The 21379-nt window shown below is 31.6% G+C and overlaps 1 protein-coding gene and 1 pseudogene across 1 annotated transcript; one reads left to right on the top strand and one right to left on the bottom strand.

The window, feature by feature from the left end:
• The first annotated feature begins 738 nt into the window (after positions 1-738).
• On the top strand, positions 739-5892 carry LOC25495054 (putative protease Do-like 14). The gene is made up of 11 exons (XM_013598610.3): positions 739-874; positions 975-1065; positions 1156-1308; positions 1403-1545; positions 1639-1922; positions 2024-2084; positions 2924-3060; positions 3956-4076; positions 4365-4457; positions 5364-5491; positions 5585-5892. Exons 1-11 carry the CDS (start codon positions 863-865, stop codon positions 5598-5600), a joined length of 1239 nt encoding a protein of 412 aa, XP_013454064.2. The 5' UTR covers positions 739-862; the 3' UTR covers positions 5601-5892.
• A 1007-nt stretch (positions 5893-6899) lies between these two features.
• On the bottom strand, positions 6900-17903 carry LOC120580672 (protein TRANSPARENT TESTA 1-like; annotated as a pseudogene).
• Positions 17904-21379: the final 3476 nt, after the last annotated feature.

Here is a 21379-nt window from a genome sequence, read left to right as displayed (position 1 = left end):
AATAATGAAAAAAATGACTATTAAAGGGATGAAGATGAAGAACATGTTGTTGGTGATGATGAAGATCTTATGAAAAAAAATTAAATGACTTTTTAATTAATTTATTTAGTCCAATTTAATAAAAAAAAATGAAAAATAAAATTAATTATACAATTACGGTGCCACATAATCAAAAAATGCTTGGTCAACATGCCATATCAGCGTCACATCAGCGAATCTGATGAGTTGGATGGATCAGGGTCTATTTCTAAAGAATCTTTATTTTACATGAACGGAATCTAAAAAAAATATTTTACAGAGGACAAAATCAAAAGTGACATATATTATAGGGGATAAAACACTATTACCCAAAAAGTATATGTTGTAGCCAAATGTCAACATTTTTTTTGATAAATCATAATTTAGGTGAGTAATCTCATAGTGTGTCATCTCTGGGTGAGAAGTCCCAAGACTCTAAGAGTGTTAACATTTTTCCATTTTACAAGCTAGGCAATGTTAACATAAAACATTGGAAAATTGTAAAATATAGAAGAAGAAATCAAATGAGATTTTAATTTATAGATATATCTGTTTTCTTACGATTAGAAAAGGAAAAAATACATTTCTACCATTAGAATCCCATTAGAATCAAATCAAATATTATTGTAGCTTTATTTTTACCATGATAATAACTTGAAATTAAAATACATTTCTTAAAATAAATTGATAACTACCGCCGAGGATATTTACGTCATTTTAAAGAAACTTTGAATAAAAGCAACTTTCAACCCAAAAACCCTAAATAGAGGCTAAGCATAGATCGTATTCAATATCTGCTCTATCTCGACAAAGCTCCCTCTCGGTCAACTAGAATTGAATTGATATGTATGATAATGTATGTATTTGTCTCTCAATTGTATATACTTTTGATTTGAGCTATATATGTAAAGAAAAGAAATAATAATTCATGTTCATGTTGTTCTTGTGCTTTGTAGACGCCACAAGCCGTGTTTAAGAAAATCTTAAAGAGGAAAAATCCTTGGTTACGAGAATGTATAAAAGAGGAATTCAATCCAGAAAATTACAGTAAGATTTTCCTTTTTTTTTTTTTAAACTATTATTCTTAATTAAGTACTTAATCTATGTCACAGACAAATAATCCATTGTTGCATGCAGAGCCGGATCCGGAACTTATGCATCGCATAAAAAACTTATCTAAGCGACCAAAGTTCAATTCTAAAGATGATAATGTCTTTCTGGATTTACAGACAAAGAAAGCTGCTCTTAAGGTTTCTTCTTCTGTTGTTGCTCTTTTATCTTATACTACTGGTATTGTATTCTATTCAACTCTCCAATTCCTTTTCTCTCTTTCTTTTAATGATCTTGCTACATTACAATAATCATTGCTTTTTTTCCTTTATAGGGGACCAAGAATTGAATCAATGTTCCGGTGTGATCGTTGAAAATGATGCCAATAATGCTCATATTGTTTTGACATCCGCCAATCTCCTTCGGCGTCCTCGTGAAAAAGGTCTCCTGGACGATACTTTGGCAGATAGTCTTAAGGTTGGTTCGTGTTTATTTATAAATTGATGATTAGGCAGGCATTGCATCTGCATCATAGTCAAGATGACTATGATGTTTTATTCTTCTTCGTAGGTTATCGTATACCTGTATGATGGTGGATCATATGTAGGAGAAGTATGTGCCTATGATTTCCACTTTAATATTGCTTGGATACGGTTTCAGTCCGATATATCCCTTCCTACTGCCATACTAAGACAAGTGGACGATTACATTAATGTTAATCCAGCTCAGGACAACTCATTTCCTCTTCATCCACATTCTAGCCATTTTAACCTTGTTCCTGGTCTTCCAATAGTTGCCGTGGGCCGTTATTTTGCCAAACCATTTGATCTCATGGCTGCTCCCGGTCAATTCATGTAAGTAAGATTAGATTAGATACATCTGTTCTAATTTGTACATATTAGTTTACTTTGGCAGCTAAGTTCCCTTGTTCTAACTCTTGTTTCTTCCTTTCAAGTCTTGACCGCTGCGATCTTGACTGTAAGGAGCTCTTCATGGGGTCTTGCAAGACCACAAGTGTAATTTCTCTCCCCTATTGAGTGTGAACAAAGAATGATTGCTTAACTTTCTGCATATTATTGATTGAACTATTTCATTTAACTGTACGGTTGAGAGTTTCTGGAGTTCTACAAACTATGAGCTACAAGCGAATGTTTAACCTACTTATTGTTGTGTTGTAATTGGTACATGGATGTAATTAGTCGACAAACATGAATTGTGCTATCTTTGGGTTCTGTCATACATTTCAAATAAGTGAGTCTTATGCTCCTTGTGTTGGAGCCGTGGGTTATGTCATCATTTTACCTTTTTTAGCTCATCTATCGTCAAAAGATGATTGGAGCTTTTTTCCTTCTTCAGGGATTTGTAGTTTGATATGTTGCGTTGGATGAGTGGTAAAACTAGACGGGATAGGATTAGGAATAACACCATTAGAAAGAGAGTGAGGGTAGCACCTATAGCAGGAAAAGTTGGTAGAAAATAGGCTTAGGCGGTTTGGACATGTAGAGATAAGATTTGTAGATGTTGTCGTAAGAAGAGTAGATCAGATGGAGGAGAGTCGGGTCAAAAGAGGTAGAGGATGAGCTAGGAAAACTAAGAAAAACTATTAGGAAAGATTTAGAGGTTAATGGGTCGGATCCAAAATATGATTTATGATAGAACACTACGACGCAATTTGATCCATGTAGCCGACCCCACTTAGTGGAATAAGGCTTGATTGTTGTTGTTGTTGTATTTCATTTTCATTTTTCTTCCGTTTTCTCGGAAGAAATTTTTTGCATTTCGAATTGTTGTGTGGCTCTTTTTGATATTGATAGCTCATCCCCTACTGCTTTATAAACAGTTTCTTTTGTTGTAGTGTGGTGAGGGTGGCGCACTTGTAAATCTTTCAGGAGAAGTAATAGGTATTACATTTTATTACGATTACGGTTTTACTACCCCGTTTATGCCAATAAACATAGCTCGCAAAAGCTGGGAGCATTACAAAAGATATGGGTATGTTAATGTTGTGTTTATCAATCTAAGTTTATTGTTTATATTGATTAACAGATTATTGTTTAGTTGTTCACTGGTGTCTATTAGCATTCAGTAACAAGACAATGTCCTATATAGTAGGATGCTTTTGTTTATCGCGTACTTGGCAACTTGTTTGTGTCGATGTTGGGGTTGGGATTTTTTTAGTAAGAACTTCAGAACTGTAACAAGTGATTACTGTTTCCTTTTCATGATGATTACCTTCTAACAGCCCTTAATTTGGTATTTCAATATGTTACTGGAGTTATGATCATGACATTGGTGGAGTTTATGAGTCCTTATTTCACGTTTCAATTCTTTAATCCGTGCAATTTTATTTCCAGTAACATTTCTCTTGCTGTATAAGCTTTGAATCCTGAATTTTTTGTTATAACAATGTAACATGTTGGTGCTTATTTTGACAATTAAGGCTTGCACTTGATTATGGTGTACATGAAGTGCCATCATTCATTTTCTCCCTTCACTTTTGCTTTTTATTACCCCTTGCTCTATTTCAGTTAGGTTTGACCTTCTCGGACAAGTCCACCATAAACAGTCAGTCTTATTTGAAAAGAAAAAAGTAAACTTATTCAATTTTGTTTCTCGAATGTTGAAATTTTCGCTGCTTTGAATTTTCAATTTTCATTATGTTTACAATTTTATTTGAATCTTGCCCCTCTTTAGTTATTTGGTCTCTTCAGAGTTAAGTAGTGGACGGTGGTCATCTTTGTAAATGAATAAAGTCATCACAACTTGTTACATATTGGTCAAATTCTGTTGGCATTCTGAAAAACCAACTTATTCTCATCTCATAAGTCATAAATTGCTTAAGGTATAACCAATCATTTGTGGTCTCAATAATTGCTCTTCACTACAGGGGACTCCGACGACCTTCTTTGGGAGTTGTGGCTACAAACTTATACACGGCAGATGTATCTCTCATAGAGAAGGTTATTCAAAAGGTTCCAAGTATTTGCAATGGGGTTCTTGTTGAGAAGGTTTGCTATACTACCTATATCTCATGTTTCCTTCCTTTAATGGATGTATTGTTAAAGATTTGAAATCCTACTACAAGGGTGCTTGATTTAGTCTAATATTGCTGCTTCTTATTAATGATGCATAAGCTTCTTTGTCATAAGTTCTCTTATATGCCATTTGGCTCTCTGTAAACCATAAATAGCATTTGTTTTTATGTTTGTTTGGATTTATCGATACTCTGGACGGTTTCACTTAATTGAATATATGTCTCAATTTTGTACATCTCAATATGATCCAACTGTGTGTAGGTAATTCAAGGTTCTTGTGCTGATTCTGCTGGGCTACAACTGGAGGATGTAATAGTTGAGTGTGGCGGAAAAACAGTTCTTAGTTTCTTGGAGGTATATTCTATTTATGTTTATATGTTCACCGATGTCATTCTAAAGAGATTAGTTTTCTTTGATATATTTTGAGAATGTAATCTTTATGGGTCTTGCTAATTTGTGACCTTAGAGTATATTTATAAGTCAACCAAAAATGGAAGTTTTACATTGAAAAAACCAATATCTCACCTTTTGGTTCTTAACATTTGTTCTTAGAGCACATATTAGTATTTGGCAATCTTTCTTATGTGACCGTCGGCAGAAAACTATGGCGACTTTATTGCTTCAGTCTGAATTTTGAAATATGGTTATTTTATTGGGTTATGTTCGCCTTTAATCTTTATTTTTGAAAGTTGATCCAAAACTCAATAATCAATGATCATTTTAGGCTTCTGTTATTTGGTTAGTCTTGTTTGCTGTACAGAGATACTCGATTAGGATTAATGTTTTGTGCTTATATAACTATCATAATAATTCATACATACATAAGTCCTAGTGTGTTGCTTGCTTTTAATATTAAAAGGTCAAGTCTATTGTTCATTGTTGTGTCCTGTTACAGCTTTCTTTTAACACCCTTGTGATGGGTGGTACTTGTAACTCTCTTATGTTTTGTTTAATTTTGTATTAATTGGTATCAACTCTTTCGTTATTATAAATTACCGACCAAAATGCACGCATAGTTTGCTTAAGCATCATAAATTTGCCTCAATTTGAGGAATCCGATTTATTTGTGTTGTTATTTGGTTGACACCCAATTGCAGTATTATAAATACTGATCAACTGCAGGAGATCATATTGTTTATCTGTCTAAAATCAAGCGTTGGTTGGTTATCAGCATTGTTGCTTTTTTTGTATTTGTCCGTTTGCGCTTGAATATAAGTGTATGATTTTGTTATCTACTTTTTTCTCCCTTGTTTGTTTCAGTTTTTGGAGATGGTGTGGGATAAGAAGGTTGGAGATGTGTTACAACTGTCTATTGTCCGAGCATCTCAATATGACCCCATACATGTCAATATGGTGGTTGATGAAGTTGCTGTCGAATATTTTTATCAGTAAGTCTTGTGTCAATACGATCTTGTATCTTGACTAGTTTCATATAATATCTCCTATTGGTACTTATGGTTTTTTCTGTTTTGTTTTAATAGTTGGCCACGGAAGTAGCGAAACTGACGAGGCTCGGGCTGCAGCAGTTTTGTGTATGATCACTTTTGTTTTAATAGCTGGGTTTTCAAGCTGAAGGGTTCGAAGTGCATAGTGAATTTAGCATTACAATTTTGTTTTTGTTTTGCTTTAATTTTGGCTTTCAAGCTTAAGCTGTACAAAATACATTCATATATTACCCGCTGCTCATTTTGGATGTACTCAGACTCTCTATTTACAAAATGAGAGTCAATTGAGCAAACCATTGCCAACATCTTGACATTAGATGAAATTATTAACTCCTTTTGATGAACTTAGAATTTTAGAATTCTTATATTATTCACATAATCCTCAAAGCGAGAAAATATGTGTTTATTGGTTTTCCTCTTGACCAAAAGGCCTATAAGGTTTATGATCTTGATAGTCGCAAGATTATCATCACCTAGGAATTTCAGAGAGCGGACTAGTTTAGTCGCTTACCTACAGAAGTTGCTCTCTGACATTCTAATAGAGTTGAATTTTTTCGGGAGTCTGACACTTGGCTCCTCTGACAATGTGAACATGGCGTGATAACTAACAGTGAATAGTTGACATGATATCACAGGGGATTGGTGAAACCGTTTGCCATATGTAAATCGTGATATATTCACGGTGATTGGTGAAACCGATTGCCATATTCACGCATGACGCTTGATATACTCATGGGGGATTGGTGAAACCGATTGCCATAACCCACGCTTGACGCTTGAAACACTAAGCGTTAAGAAATGAGAATCATGGATGATGTTTTTAGTTTTTGTATCTCTTTCATTTTCATATCGAGAAACAAGGACAACTATAGAAGTATCTTGTATGGCTTATGGTTGATTTCTTAAATTCACCCTTTAGTTTTATTTGTCGTGTGAGACGTGATTGTTATAGGATGTCGGGTTTATGTCATACCTGAGCAGTGTTTCTTCATAAATGATTTTAATCACACTCATATCTTATCTACTGATCATGTTGTACTTATGGTCTTATGGTACGACTAAGAGGTGGTGATGCAGAGGAAAAGAAGAAAGGATGAAGGAGTAGATCATGAGGTCTTAAATGAGTAATTATGAGTCTTTGATTAAAAATAGATGGATGATTAAGATTTGGTGTAAACGAATTGGTTGACACATGGTGTCAAAGGATCCTAACTTTTTTTTAAGATAGTTTAGTTTCTAATTAATATGCATCAATCATCTAGGCACATAAGAAGAAACCAATTGAGATTTTAGTTTATACTTTATAGATTTAATTTATTTGTTTTCTTACAAATAGAAAAGGAAAAAAGATCTAACTAGCTAACACATGTTTCTGAAGCAAAAATTGAAATGCATGCAGGGAATGAGTTCTCCAATCACCTTTCACTGCCAATGGCTTCCCACATTTTCGACAAGTAAACGTCTTCGAACCATGCTTCCTCTTGTAGTGTGTGTGTCTGCAGTGTTCTGAAATCCTTCAATGGCTTAGCTCTTGGATGCTCAATGTTGTTCTACATCCCTTTGAGCAACAATAGCATGGTAGGTCTAACAATGGTCGTGGATGGGTTCTTTTCAGCGAGTCTGGTCCTCTTCGATACTGTGAACCGTGCCCCCACATATGCATCTATCACCAAATTGAAAATATAGTTAGGGTTTCAAAAAATATTCTAAGATCAGAAATCTAGGTTTTGACATCAAAGTTTTTAATTTATTTGTGACTTTCAAGGTTTAAAATATTGATTGCAATAAGGGTCGTGGTAGGATCACGATCCTTGATATTATAGAGAATCACTGTCAAATCTGACCGATGAAACCTCGATTGCGTTCGTGTTGCAAATTCAACAATTTCACAAACTGTTATGTCCTAAAACCCTAGGAACTTCAATTAAAGTTTCATTGACCAGATTTGACAAGGATTGTATGAAAAATTTAATACAATATGATAATCTCATGAGATGTGATGAAAAAGAGAATATAAATAATGAGCTTTTACCTTCTTTTTTTTTTGAGAGATTATGAGCATTTAACTAAAAGCTTATTATATTTTTATGTTGATTAATTTGTTGATATGTGACAATAAAGTATTTTATAGGATAATTGAGTGTGAAAAGCATCAAACTTACCAAAGATTATGCTATTGAGTTGTAAAAAATAAGAAAACTACTACACCTGAAGGTTGTTGTAACGATTGAAAGTTTTGAGGCAAACTGGGCAAGAGAAATGACTGAATCCAATGAGAATCTGTTCTTGAGTTGGTATCCAGTAATTGTTAGGAACTTGATTTGGTACACTCACAAACCCATTTTCATTTGGTGATTCACTTGAATTGTTAGGAAGGCCTATTTATAAGGCCACTGTGACATCCTCAGCTTGATTGAAAAATGATTTATGACTTTCATTTTGTGGTAAAGGTTCTTGTAGAGTTGAACCTAGGAAGCTACTTAGCAAAGGTAGAGGTTGTAGATCGTTTTGATCCATATCAAGGTATAGAGAAGAAAAAAGATAATTTGCAAGTGAATGAGGCAGGGTATAATAACTACATAATATAGACTCCTATTTAGAATATCCAAGGGATCCCACATGCATGGCATTTCTTTTTAAAATTATTTTTTAAGAGGTTAATTTTATTCACGGTCGGTATTAAACTTTTTTACTTTTTACGCTGTCAAGTGGATGAGTTTAAGTTGTTAATATGTTTTAATTAAGGATGAATTATTCGAAAGAATCCTATTTCGAATCTTGACAGAAATAATATTTGGTCAGGTTTTAGCTACCTCTCGATTAAACTTTAGAATTACTAAGGGCCTTTTTCCTGAGAATCAGAGGGTTTAAACCAAAAAAAGGAATAAATATTTATATGATTTTTTTAAGGTAAATATGACTAAAGTCTAATATTTTAAATAATCTAATGGTTATGATTAATTGACGTTGTAATAGAACATGGAAAAGTGTAGGAGTGAAGCAAATTGTGTTATAGGTGGTCGTAGAATATTACAGTTGAATGAAAAGGGCCTTTGTTACAACCTCATAATTTTCTCCCTTATGTCTACTTTCTCTATTTTAAGCCTAGATAAGAAATACCATAAATGATGTGGACCATGAAATCCAAACTTAGAAAGTATTTTGCATATAAGTGGATTTTAATTATAGGGCAACAAATTTTGCACATTTGAATTTGTCAGATACATTTCAAATTTCCTCTGATTCTTAGCACTATGTCGACACTCATACAAGACTTTATGGTGATTTTAATTTCCTTTGTATAAGAACCGTAAAATTCTGACTCATGAAGGTGATGTTAAATCATTTCATATTTGCATTTGGATAGTTCACTATATGTTATAATTTTCCCATTGGTTAGGATTTACAACCAATGAATGAAGGGTATAGATTTTTTATTAATGGAGGTTAAATATTTATACCAAAAATTTGCTACAAACACAATGACAGGGCCTAAAATATTATAGTATATATATAATTATGATATACTACTTTTAAAAGTATACAATTAAAAGTGAGAGAAACTTCAACTTCTCTCTAAACTTTCTTTCTCCTTCATTCATCGAGGAGAGGTGGTTTTATGTCATTTTTGATCTAGAATCACCTCTCTACATCTTTTTCCCCCTTTTCTTTCAATCTAAATAAGTGGTTTTCACATAAATCAAGTTTTTTCTTTTGTTTTTTGTGATTTCGTCGTCTAAGTGTGGCGTTTGATTTCGTGTCTTGTCGCGGTGTTCGTTTAATTTCTCTTGAAAGATCGACATCAGTCAATTAGATATTCAATCAATGATTTGGGCGTCAACATTGCAGATCCAGAAGCATGGGTATTTTGGTGACTTAGATTTTATCATATTATTTGTAGGCACTTTGTCGTTGTATCTATTAACTTGGATGTTGTGAGTTTGTTCGCAGATTCATCCTTTACGTTTTTACCAATGTTTGTATATGATGTACTCTATCAATTCGAATGAATGAATATCGTTTTGATTTTGTAAATAAAAAAAAAAGTATACAATTGTTTCTTAATCTTGAATATGACTTTTCTCAACCAGAATATTTTAATGACTCAATTACAATTGAGGTAAACCAACAAAATTAGTAGAGAAATAATACAAACTATATATAGTAATACTATATAATCTTGATAAATTGTGGGGACAATTTTGCTCGCTCTCTTAAATTTTGGGCCACTCCCTATCAATATTTATAAACCACTTTGTAAATTAAATCATATTATCTTTTAATTTTTAATTTTAATAATATTTTGAAAATATACTTAGGTTTATTAAGCTTGTTATCTTTTTTCATGAACGAGAAAGAAATTAGAAGAAAGGAAAAGGGAAACTCAAAATTACTCAATGCATACTCTAGAAGGGAAGCTTTTTTATTTTACTTTTTTTGCGTGTGTACTCAAGTCATTGGAAAAAATTATTCTCTTTGAAATTGTTATTATTAAAAGTCTTCTATAATTGCAAAAAAAAAAAAAAATGGATAATACTAAATTACTGACAGCTTCCTTACCAAAAAAAATAAAAAATTACTGACAGCTTATCAAGGTCCAAAGAGTGAGCCAAAAAAGCCTTGATAATGTTTTCCTACAACACGAATAATTCATGGATAATTGTTCCCAATAGATAATTGTCCCTATTCCTTTGGCAACGGTTTTACTATATGTGCTGTACAAAAACATGTACAAGCATGCATAGTCAAACAAATATTATAAGATAATTGTTCCCGAGAGAATTATTCATTTTACATTCCAATGTTACCAAAAAACTAGTTTGTATGTTGTTGACAAATGGGGTGAATGTTATTCGTAATTTTAATGACATGTTATCACCAACAGAAAAGAAAGAAAGAAATGATACAACTTCATGATTGATCAATGGTTTCTGATCTACACTGTTGGACTCGGGTTTAACTTATGTTCATACGATGGAGGGGGTACTCGTTTATGTACTTGGTTCAAACGCCTTGGTACTGTCAAAGAGGTTGAGGAAAGACTTGATCATGCAATGTTGGGAAATTTACCTGCACCAACATCAAACCATTACGTACCCTATTATGTTAGTTGGATTACTTTGATACAAATGTGACAAATTCTTCTGGTGATTGACAATGATCGTTGAGAATCAAGGGTTTGATTGATCAAGATCAAGGAATTGTTCAAGCTCAGCAAGTTTGGTGGACTAATGAAGAAACATCTATTGAAGGTTGATCAAGACAAATAAAGGCTTTGTTTGTGAATTTGAAGGGGGAAGGAGGGGAGGGGTTTGAAAATAAAAGAAGGTGCAAGTGGGAGACGATATCAACAGAGAGTAACACATGAAAAACAAAAAATTGAAAGAAAGAAATCAACAATAACACATGTTGATGACTAAAGTGGGAGAAACGACGAAAGCACATGTACTAGGAGTAAAAAAAAAGTCTTAAAAAATCTCGAATCTTTGTATGAGATTGTTAGTTTTAAAATTTTAAACTAAAAAGTCTCAAAATCTATTATACTAAGTAATCCATTGAAATATATTAATTTTAGAATACTAAGAGACAATTTTTAAGTTGTGAAAAATCTTGATTGAATATATACCATCCGATTTTGTTAAACTCTTTAAAAAATCCTGAAAATCCTAATTGAATACCACCGGAGTTATTTTTAATATTTTAAAATCTTTGATTGAATACCTCATGCTTTTTTAATAACCAAAAAGACTTTTAAATTTCTTCAATATCTCAATTCATTACACTCCACTAATATTGATTGCATACATATGTTTCGTTAAAAACATTTATAAATTTTAAGGTTAATTGTTCCAATTGACCATGTAAAATAAGTGAAGTCTGAGAAAAAAAAATGACTCCATAAAAAAACATAGATTTTACCACCGTATTCTGAGACTTTTCTTATTTTTAATTTCTTATTTTTTCATGTAGATATAAAGTTCTAAAAAGTGACCTAAAAATTAAATTTTTCTATCACTTTTATATGCATGTTTACGTAGGACATTAAACCATGTCTTTTCACATAAAGTTAGAATTTGCTGACAAGAGATGGATTGATTACAAATTTTTAATGCTTCAAATAATCAAACAAAAGAAATTTTGATCTATAAATTGAATTTTAAGCTGATTGTTTGCACAGACATCCATGAAAATACATATAAATAATCTGCAAAGTTTTATAGTATTTTAAAGATGTCTTGATTTATTTTCATTTTTCAACCAAAATGGGTAAAATTGCAATTTTATTTTGTATAAGTATATACCAACGAATCAAATTTCATTACTTAAGCTTGTTCAAAAAAAAAAATTCATTACTTAATTTTGTAGGCAAGGTTAGAATATCATAAGAATCTCCATCATTAAATTTTGAAGTTTAAAATGAGGTATGAATTATTTAATAAATTCATAATTATGGGAAAAGAAAAACTCATAGATAGTTTGTACCTCGTTTGAAAAATGGTGTAGGTTATGATTATATTATCATGCTAGCAAAAATAGAGAACTAAATTTGACTCGGAAGTATATGCTTGCTCAAGATAAAATTGTAATTTTGCACGTCTAGGTAAAAAAATAAAAATAAATTGAGACTTCTTTAAAATGCTATGAAACTTTGCATATCTCTTCTATTTATTTTTATAGATGTTTCTGCAAAAACTCAAAATTCGTTTTTTAGGTTGAGATTTACGTTTTTTTTTTTTTTTTTTTTTTTTTTGAGTTTTTGACACCTTAAAAATTCATAATTAAACGGTCTCTTGTTGAAAATTTTTAATGTTATGTGAAAAACCATATTTTAACGTTCTAAACATTCTTGTAAATAATCATGAAAAGAGTCAACCTCTACATCACTTTTTGGACTTTATGTTTACATAGAAAAAAGAGGAGCGAAAAAATAGGAAAATTCTCAAATTAAAAGGGTAAAATCTCAACTTTTTTTGACATGGTCGTTTTTTAAACTTCACATATATTATATGATAAATTTAAATAATAACCCAAAGTTATATGAACTTACATTAATTATTATTTTGATTACGAGGAAACCACCATTTTTGTCTCTCACTGTGTAACTCATTGTCGGTCCAGTTAGTAATTGAACCAAAAGCACACAATTCATCCTCCACACTGCATTCGGTTAGCCATATTAGTATCTAACGTTATATTGAGATGGCAACTCGTTTAAATATATATGCTAATGTGGGAAGGGAAAAGGGCTTTATGATGTGTCCTCACTCCTTGGGGACCAAAACGAAAGAAAAGAACGGCGTCTTGATTATTTTAAAATCCTCAAATCTAAAAGAAATTATAAAGAAATTCAAATGACTTCTTGTTCCCTCTCTTTAATTTTTTTTGTTAGATTCCAACCGAAAAAGTAACATTTAGGTCATATGACCAATAGCTATAACAAATTTTAAGATAAGTCAGGATCTGTTGACATCAAATCTCAACCGTATATTTTATTTAATCAAAGGCTGGTATGTTTCTACTATGTATGTATTCTTCCTCTCAATAGCATACAATTATTTGTATTTTGTGCATCTCTTCCTCTTTTTTTACAAGGTCCGTGCATCTCTTCTCTCAATCACAATTACTATTATTTTTTTAATCATTGTAAAACCTAATTCCCCTAATAGGCATGTTGAATTTCCAATCGATCTGTGTTAGAACACCAAAGCCATGGATAACTCTTGAAATATATGCATCGAGAAATGACAGCAATTCAATTGAATTCAAAAAGTTTTCCATGTTACCAAAACCATAAAATTAATAATTATATATATCCATTGTTTTTCACTCAGATGTGCAAATTCATTCATGGTTAAACACCAAACTGATACCTGAGATCCCTTGATTTGATACTGAATGAACGAAAAGGGAAGAGCGATGCAAACAAGATACAATATTAACGGATGTGGTGGCAGATGATAACAATCTTTCAAGAAGAAATAAAGAGTATCACGATGTGATGATGTTCTTAATTTCATGATGATTTGTTTGTGTTTGTGAATATTAGAATTAAAGAGCTTGATTGACTTACTATAAAAGAAATAAAGAGCGAGACTCAGATGTACAACAAGAATTAGATATTTCATGAGGTCTTAAATGAGTAATTATGAGTCTTTGATTATAAATAGACGGATGGTTAAGATTTGGTGTAAACGAATTGGTTGACACATGTGTCAAAAGATCCTAACTTTTTTTAAGATTGTTTAGTTTCTAATTAATATGCATCAATCATCATCTTGCCATAACTTGAACCTTCTAAGCTAGAGTGACCTTTCATAAAAATCTCTAACTTCTTGAAACTACCATGAAGCCGCTGCAGAGATGATAATAATTTCAACTAAAGTTCATTTTTTTTACACGAAAAATAACGGGGAGAGATGAGAAAAGACAACCACAAAAATTATTAGTTTCTTTTGTTGGGAGTCGAAATAACCAGGGATTTTAAAAGTGTGCTCATGCACACCATGAACTTAGAAAAGTTGAACCAATACCTCAAACAATTTTATTTTCATTTTGGACCTTAAACCCAAAGTTCAAAAATGCATGGCTGAGGAATTAAATATTAGAGATATAGATTAGTAGCATATTAGTCCTAGTAGAGAGTAGTAAAAATAACTTGTAATCATTCCATTAGAGGAAACTTTTCTCATTTCGTAATATTCTATTTCCATCAATAGAAAGAGTTTCTTAGTTTTCTCTCCTTCCTTCCATGGATGCCATGTTTCCTAACATGGTATCAGAGCGAATCTGACATGAAGCACTTTGCAATTCTTGAGGATTTCAGATTGATGCAATTTTTGCGATTTGTCTATGAAGCCTATCAGATTTCTTTGATGATTTGGAGTTATCAGTTCAGATATGTGGAGCTTCGTGCATTGCTTTGAATTTCCACATCTTCATTCATATGTTCACAAGGGTGTTTGTGATAAGTTTTCAATATTAGGTTCACTGGATGTTTGGTAAAGGTTCTATATGATGTGTTTGGTACTTCTTGCATATTGCTTCCAAGGTGTTTGATGAAAGTCCTCATGGAAGACAAATTGTTTTTTGATCCGAAGTTATTTGTAAAAACTGGTATATGATGAAGCTTCTTGTACAAATTATCAGTTTGTCAGTGCATTGGTTTCTCAATAAGCTTCATTATTGGAAGCATTGGTTTTGGCCTATGGTTTGAATGCATCAACATGGATTTGTTTTCTATGGTTTGAAGACACCTCACATGGCTATGCATCTCTATTGGTTTGCATTTGGTTTTTTTCTTGTCTCGACTCGGCATTGGAGGGCATCTCTTTTTTAACTTTGGAACCTTGATTTTGTTGCTTGATGGTACCTTTGGTGTGCAGTTTGTTCAACATATGACCTCCTTCCATTGTAAACTTTGGCCCTTCCTTGCACTTCTTTTTCTTTTGGATATCATCATTGATTTTGGATATCCTTACTCTTCTTGTCTTGTGCTTCTGTTCATGATGGTTAAGCTATGCTGATAAGCTTCTGTCATGAATGGTTAAGCGTCGTTGTGCTTCTGTCCAAGGATGGTTAAGCGTCATTTTCTTCTTCTTCTTGTGCTTCTGTCTTGAGTTATAGATAACTCTTGATGGTTAAGCGTTGTGCCTTTTAAGGCTTTGTTGATGATTGACTTCTACCGGATGGTGGTTAAGCGTTGGTTTGTTGCTTCTTCCTCCAAGTGGTTTCACCTTGAGTTGTGGTTTCCTCTTGTTGGATAAGCATTTGATTGTTGCTATGTTCTTGGCCAATGTATTTCCGGCATCTTTCCTTGTATTTTCTCATTTCAAGTTGGAAGTGTTTTGAACACCTTCCAACTTGAGGGGGACTATTAGAGATATAGATTAGTAGCATATTAGTCCTAGTAGAGAGTAGTAAAAATAACTTGTAATCACCCCATTAGAGGAAACTTTTCTCATTTTGTAATATTCCATTTCCATCAATAGAAAGAGTTTCTTAGTTTTCTCTCCTTCCTTCCATGGATGCCATGTTTCCTAACATCAAACACATGTTCCGTGTTGATAGTGGTATCATTTGGATGCAAATTTCATATATATAACTTTGTAATATTATTTTTTCTCTTTTTTTACTCTATGATTTCTTCTCTTGTCTTCTTTTAAATGTATTTTTATTCTCGTTTTTTTCTCTCATTAGAGTCTATGGCGATGATAGTTATTTGTCTATTTTTGATAATACTACTCTTTCAAACTCCAAGTCGTAAATATTAGAATGGGTTAAACAATTTTTTAATCCTTAAGACTATTAAATGATATGGATGATCTCTCAAAAAAAAAATTATATGGATGATATTACTTGTTCTAAACACAGTTAAAAAAAACATTCCAAACTTTCAAAGTTCAAACACATTGACCTAATAATGACCTAATAATAGTGGTGTTTACAGATGTTTTCGGTTAACAATAAGAGTAGTTTTGATTATTACAAGCAGGATCAAACCAGAAATCCTAAGACATGTTGTGCAATCTTTTTTCATAAAATGGTTGAATATTCATCATATTCATAGTTTGTTTTATGAGCAAGATGAATAAAACTATTTTATATGAAGATAACTGTCTTTCGACAAAAATCAATGATGAAAATACAAGCAAAAGACTTAAAAATTTAAAATGCAAAACTTAAAGAAAAGTGAATTGTGTTGCATTAGAATAAATGTGGTTCGACAAATCAGATTACACACATTCTGTGACTTTTTCTCTAAACGATGGTAGTTTGAGTGTTAGAATTCTATAAGTGATTCGTGATCCGTTTTTCTTATAAAAAAACTACTATATATACATAGAGAAAATAATTGCAAAACTAAACTATTAAGAACTACATTTCTTCGACAAGAAACTGATGCCTTCGACGTGTCTGGCGTCCTGAAACCATCATTTCCATAGTCTAACTGCTTATCAAATTGTAGCTTTTGTCGAATGTTCTCTGTATTTGTCGAACCCAGCAACTTCCAACATGAACTTATAGATTTTTTTTAAGTTTTAAACCTTCTTTTACTATTCGAATATGCACAAGATAAAATACAGTTTAACAAGCAGCCATTCGTATAAAATAAGATATTTCAGAGGATTAAAATGTGTGACTTTTTTATGAGATAAATAAATTCAGAATTTCGTAGGACGAAAAAGTTTGCACCCCAACTCAGGGTCCTAGATCCAAAAACCGCAACAATATGAAAAACGTAATGCTTATTATCATGATAAGCGTTATAGCTAATACCTCACAAATGATTGTTGTTGGCCAGTTGACCCATAGCCCCATGTATTCCATGAAAGCCGGAATTGTATGTTATTCTTTATATATATATATATATATATATATATATATATATATATATATATATATATATATATGTTTTGCTAGAAGCCATCTATGAATGTATCTTTTAGCAATCTACGTCTCAAAGGTGTGATTTCCACTTTTTAGTTATAATTTTGCTAAAAAATACCTTCATAAAAGGTGTCTTCTAGCAAAACCATATATTAAATACATATAAAGATAAGCTAATATGGAAAACCTCTTTTGAGAAGCTAATTCAACTTGTATATGTTTAAATGTAAGCAGTGACGGATCTAGAAATTTTAATAAGTGGGTTAAAGTTATATCATAAACGCGTAAGCGTGCTAAAATTATATGAGTTATTTTTATAATTGCTTTAAAATGTTGATTTTTTAAAAAATATTTTTCCATTTTAGCGGAGTATAAATATAACCCTAACTAATTATTTTTTTCAACCATCAATGTCAATCACAGAGCCTTTTTCAACAAATATATAAGAATAGTTTAGAATATAATAGTAATTTTATGATCTTACTAACGATATGCTCTAAGAGAATTGGTTAAAGATTTCATAAAAAAAAAATTTATTTTTAAAAATAAACGTTATTTTTATCGGTATAATAATTATAACAACTTTTTATAAAAAATAACTTCTTTGATTTTTTAACAAGTGTGTTCTTATAACACTCGTTATTAAAATCCTTCTAATTTTTAAAGATTTCATATATGAATGAAATATGTAAACACAATAATACTATATAAGTGAGGTCAAACTGCATAAATGTATAATTTTAGGTTAAAAATACAATAAGCAGTGGAGTCGAGTGACCCCATTGCCCTCACATTAAATCCATGCATGTGTGTAAGAAGTTGAGATATGTGATCTGCATAAAAAGCATGAACATCAGCAATTCATCCATTGTAGCCACAACAAAAAGAGAGGACCGTAAACCAATTTCATTTGAAAGACATTCCTACCTTTGGCTCTGGGGATTGCAACTCTAGAGAACCAATCCATACTAGAATTTCAGAGAGGAAACACCACAAAAAAAAAAAAAAAAAGTTTAAAACAATAAACACAAACATACAATGAAACAAAGTACCGAACAAAAATTCTAGTGGGTGATGTCAGTAAACGGGATCATCTTCATCCTTCTTTATTTTTTTCCTCTCGAAAGGCTAAGCAATGAAAGAAAAGGATGGTGTAAAAAATTGAGAATTTTGGAAGCTCTTTGATTCAATTCCCAGGTTTGAATCAAAGAGCTTCCAAAATTCTCAATTTTTTACACCATCCTTTTCTTTCATTGCTTAGCCTTTCGAGAGGAAAAAATAAAGAAGGATGAAGATGATCCCGTTTACTGACATCACCCACTAGAATTTTTGTTCGTTACTTTGTTTCATTGTATGTTTGTGTTTATTGTTTAAACTTTTTTTTTTTTTTTTTGTGGTGTTTCCTCTCTGAAATTCTAGTATGGATATGGTTCTCTAGTGTTGCAATCCCCAGAGCCAAAGGTAGGAATGTCTTTCAAATGAAATTGGTTTACGGTCCTCTCTTTTTGTTGTGGCTACAATGGATGAATTGCTGATGTTCACGTTTTTTACGCTAATATTTTGAAATTGTTTTAAACAATTTATACAATCCTCAACAATTGTAATGGTTGTGTTTGATTTGTTGCGTCTTCCACCGATCTTGCTTTTGCAAACCCTGCTCTTGCAGCACAGGTAACATCACCTTTGTAAGAAATTAGTCTCTGCTTGTAATTGAATGTGATGTATAATTTGATTACAATGTTTTGCATATAAAAAAAGATAGAACTTCTTAATGCTTATCATCATAATGGTAGTTTATTTGTCAGACTAATTTTTAAAATTAATTATTGAACTGTAGGATTCTTATGATTCTGAACTTATGAAACTAAGTGAAAATGTAAAACCCTTTACATGGGTTATAAAAGTGAGCTGTAACAAAAATGGTGAAAAGTCCGGAAGCCTTTGTACAGGATTTGCCATAAATATCGACAAATATGATTTTAAGAATCGCATTGAAGAGAATGATTTAGTACTCATGTCTTGTGCTCATTCTATTGAAAAAAACTCAATTGTTAGCATTAAATTTCGAAGGGTTGGGGATAAAAACTTTGATTGGAAGCCAAGATATTGTCCATTAAGTTCAATTGGGACATGACTTTATTAGTTGTCAAAGATGTCAAGCCTCCTCACGTTTGTGTTGAATTTGCTGATGATGGTTCGATATCAAATTGTCAGACGTTGTTACACATGGGTCATTCAGAAGGCTTAGCATGGTCTGTGTTGGACGTGCTGCATACCCATGTGTGAACACTTTTCAACCTTTTAGCTATAATGAGACTTGTGGGACTTATGTTTCTACTATCTTGAAGACAACACCATGTTATCGAATAATAGGGCACGTAATTAATCAGGCTTATTTGAGAGAAGCTAGTGAATTAGATTCTAAATTTTTAAAGGAACTTCACCCTCTCATTCCTATTATACAGTGTGCCAATTTCGTGTGTGAAGGTGGTTGCTCTGGAGGGCCAGTGTTCAACACTCAAGGGAAAGTTATAGGAATGCTTGTCATGGGTCTTGATGATTGTAGCATTTCTATCCACGTAACACTCCTTAAAGAATTTGTTAAACTTGCTGCTCAAGATTCTAATAAGGTTGATAAGAGAGGGAAACAACATGTTGGTACTGGTCATGGCTCTCAGGTTAGATAATTCGATCTTGTCTGTTGTAAATGTGATACATTATTTACAAAAATACTATTATATCATTATATTCTAAAATAAGCATAGGTTTAAGCGGAATATAAATGTGTTAAGACATATACATTGACAATAGTTATATATAATAGGAATAAGAGATTTTGAACTTACTTTTTATTATTCAAATTATACTATTAAATAATTTTTTATAATAATGTTATATTGTTTTTTGAAAAAAATCATGTACTTCACCATTTATAACTTTTTTACAATAAAATTATATTGTTGACGTTAATGTAATAAAAAATATTGTTTATAATTTACACATGTTAATGTAATAAAAATAAAAACTATGAATGATGTGTTTATATTACTATGATTCTTATAAATAATGAATGGTGTGTTTTTCTTATGAAATGATATTTTCTTAAATATAAATGACGACAAATAACTATTTATTTCATAAAATTGATCGTTAATTTATAGATTTAAAAAGCAAGACTACCGATACATCTTAATTTATGAGTGTACCGTAAAAGTTTCCCTAAAACAATAGTACACATAGTTTATGTGAAGCATTGTTGATGATGATTTGAAGTTGATTGATGATTTATAGTTGGAACTATGTGAAGTATCAATATTATTTATTGTTGTTGTTTGTGTTGTTTATGAGAAGCCTTGTTGATGACTGATTTGTTGTTGTTCTGTGTTGATAAATTCTCTTGCTTAAGTTATTATTTATTAGTTTTACTAATGATGAAAAGATGTTGATATGTGTCGTTAAATTCTCTTGAAGAATTATACGTTTATTATTATTGAATGTAAAATATCACCCCTTCTGCTTGGAAACTGTTGCCTTTGCATGGGTAACTTGCAGGTAGCCAGGATTAGTTGTTGATGTGAGTTGACTCTCTCACGCGTTGTCTTAGGATCGCTCTGATATGTAACGGGATGGGGATATTTGTGTTGTTTTCCATCTGATACGTATTATTATGAATTATGTTGATGAACCACCTAGAATGGAATTTTAATAAGTTGTTTATGTTGAGGCTGTTGTGCCATTACGTTGTTTAATTAATGTTTTCCGCTGCAATGAGATTTGAATTGATGACATGAGATGTTTTGAATAAATAGTAATTCTACTCTATTTATCTTTTAAAAAAGTGTGACATCCTGTTTAAGTCGAATACTCTGATTATTATGTAAAAAATTTCAAGTTGGGAAAATGGGATGTTAAAATTGGTATCAGAGCTGGTCGGTCCGTCTGGCCAAGTAATTGAGTCGTTTGTGTCGTGTGACAGTTGAATATTGTCGTTGTGTTTTTCTAATTAATATTTATGTTTTATTATGTGATCATGTTTAACTGACTAACTTTAATGTAGTTTTTGTGTATTGTTTGAAGTTTCTATTTTGTTATACATAGTTTAAGATATTTAAGCAATAATTAAATTCATCTTCTCTTATGTTTTGAATTTCGAGGACGAAATTCTTTTAAGGTAGAGTTGTAACGCCATATTTTATTATTTATTTATTTTATTGAGTTTAGATGTCTTTTTATAATTTAGTCGATTTATTTTGATGAGTGATATTTTGTTATGATATATATTGGTATTTATTAGTATAATATATATGTTATTTGGTGTGGAAATATATATGTTATGTGGTGTAGAAATATATTTGTTATTTGGTGTAGAAATATTTATATATATATGTTATCTGGTGTAGAAATATATTTGTTATTTGGTGTAGAAATATATATGTTATCTGG

The sequence above is a fragment of the Medicago truncatula genome, chromosome 5 (assembly GCF_003473485.1).
Source record: "Medicago truncatula cultivar Jemalong A17 chromosome 5, MtrunA17r5.0-ANR, whole genome shotgun sequence".
Taxonomy (NCBI): domain Eukaryota; kingdom Viridiplantae; phylum Streptophyta; class Magnoliopsida; order Fabales; family Fabaceae; genus Medicago; species Medicago truncatula.
Note: the sequence above shows the minus strand (reverse complement) of the source record. Positions and strands in the feature narration are given on the sequence as shown.

Bases quoted from the DNA above. Each gene is read 5' to 3' on its own strand.
- LOC25495054 (XM_013598610.3), top strand. The intron at 1,309-1,402 runs GTATTGTATTCT...TTTCCTTTATAG, and splicing joins TCTTTTATCTTATACTACTG to GGGACCAAGAATTGAATCAA. The intron at 3,061-3,955 runs GTATGTTAATGT...TCTTCACTACAG, and splicing joins GAGCATTACAAAAGATATGG to GGGACTCCGACGACCTTCTT.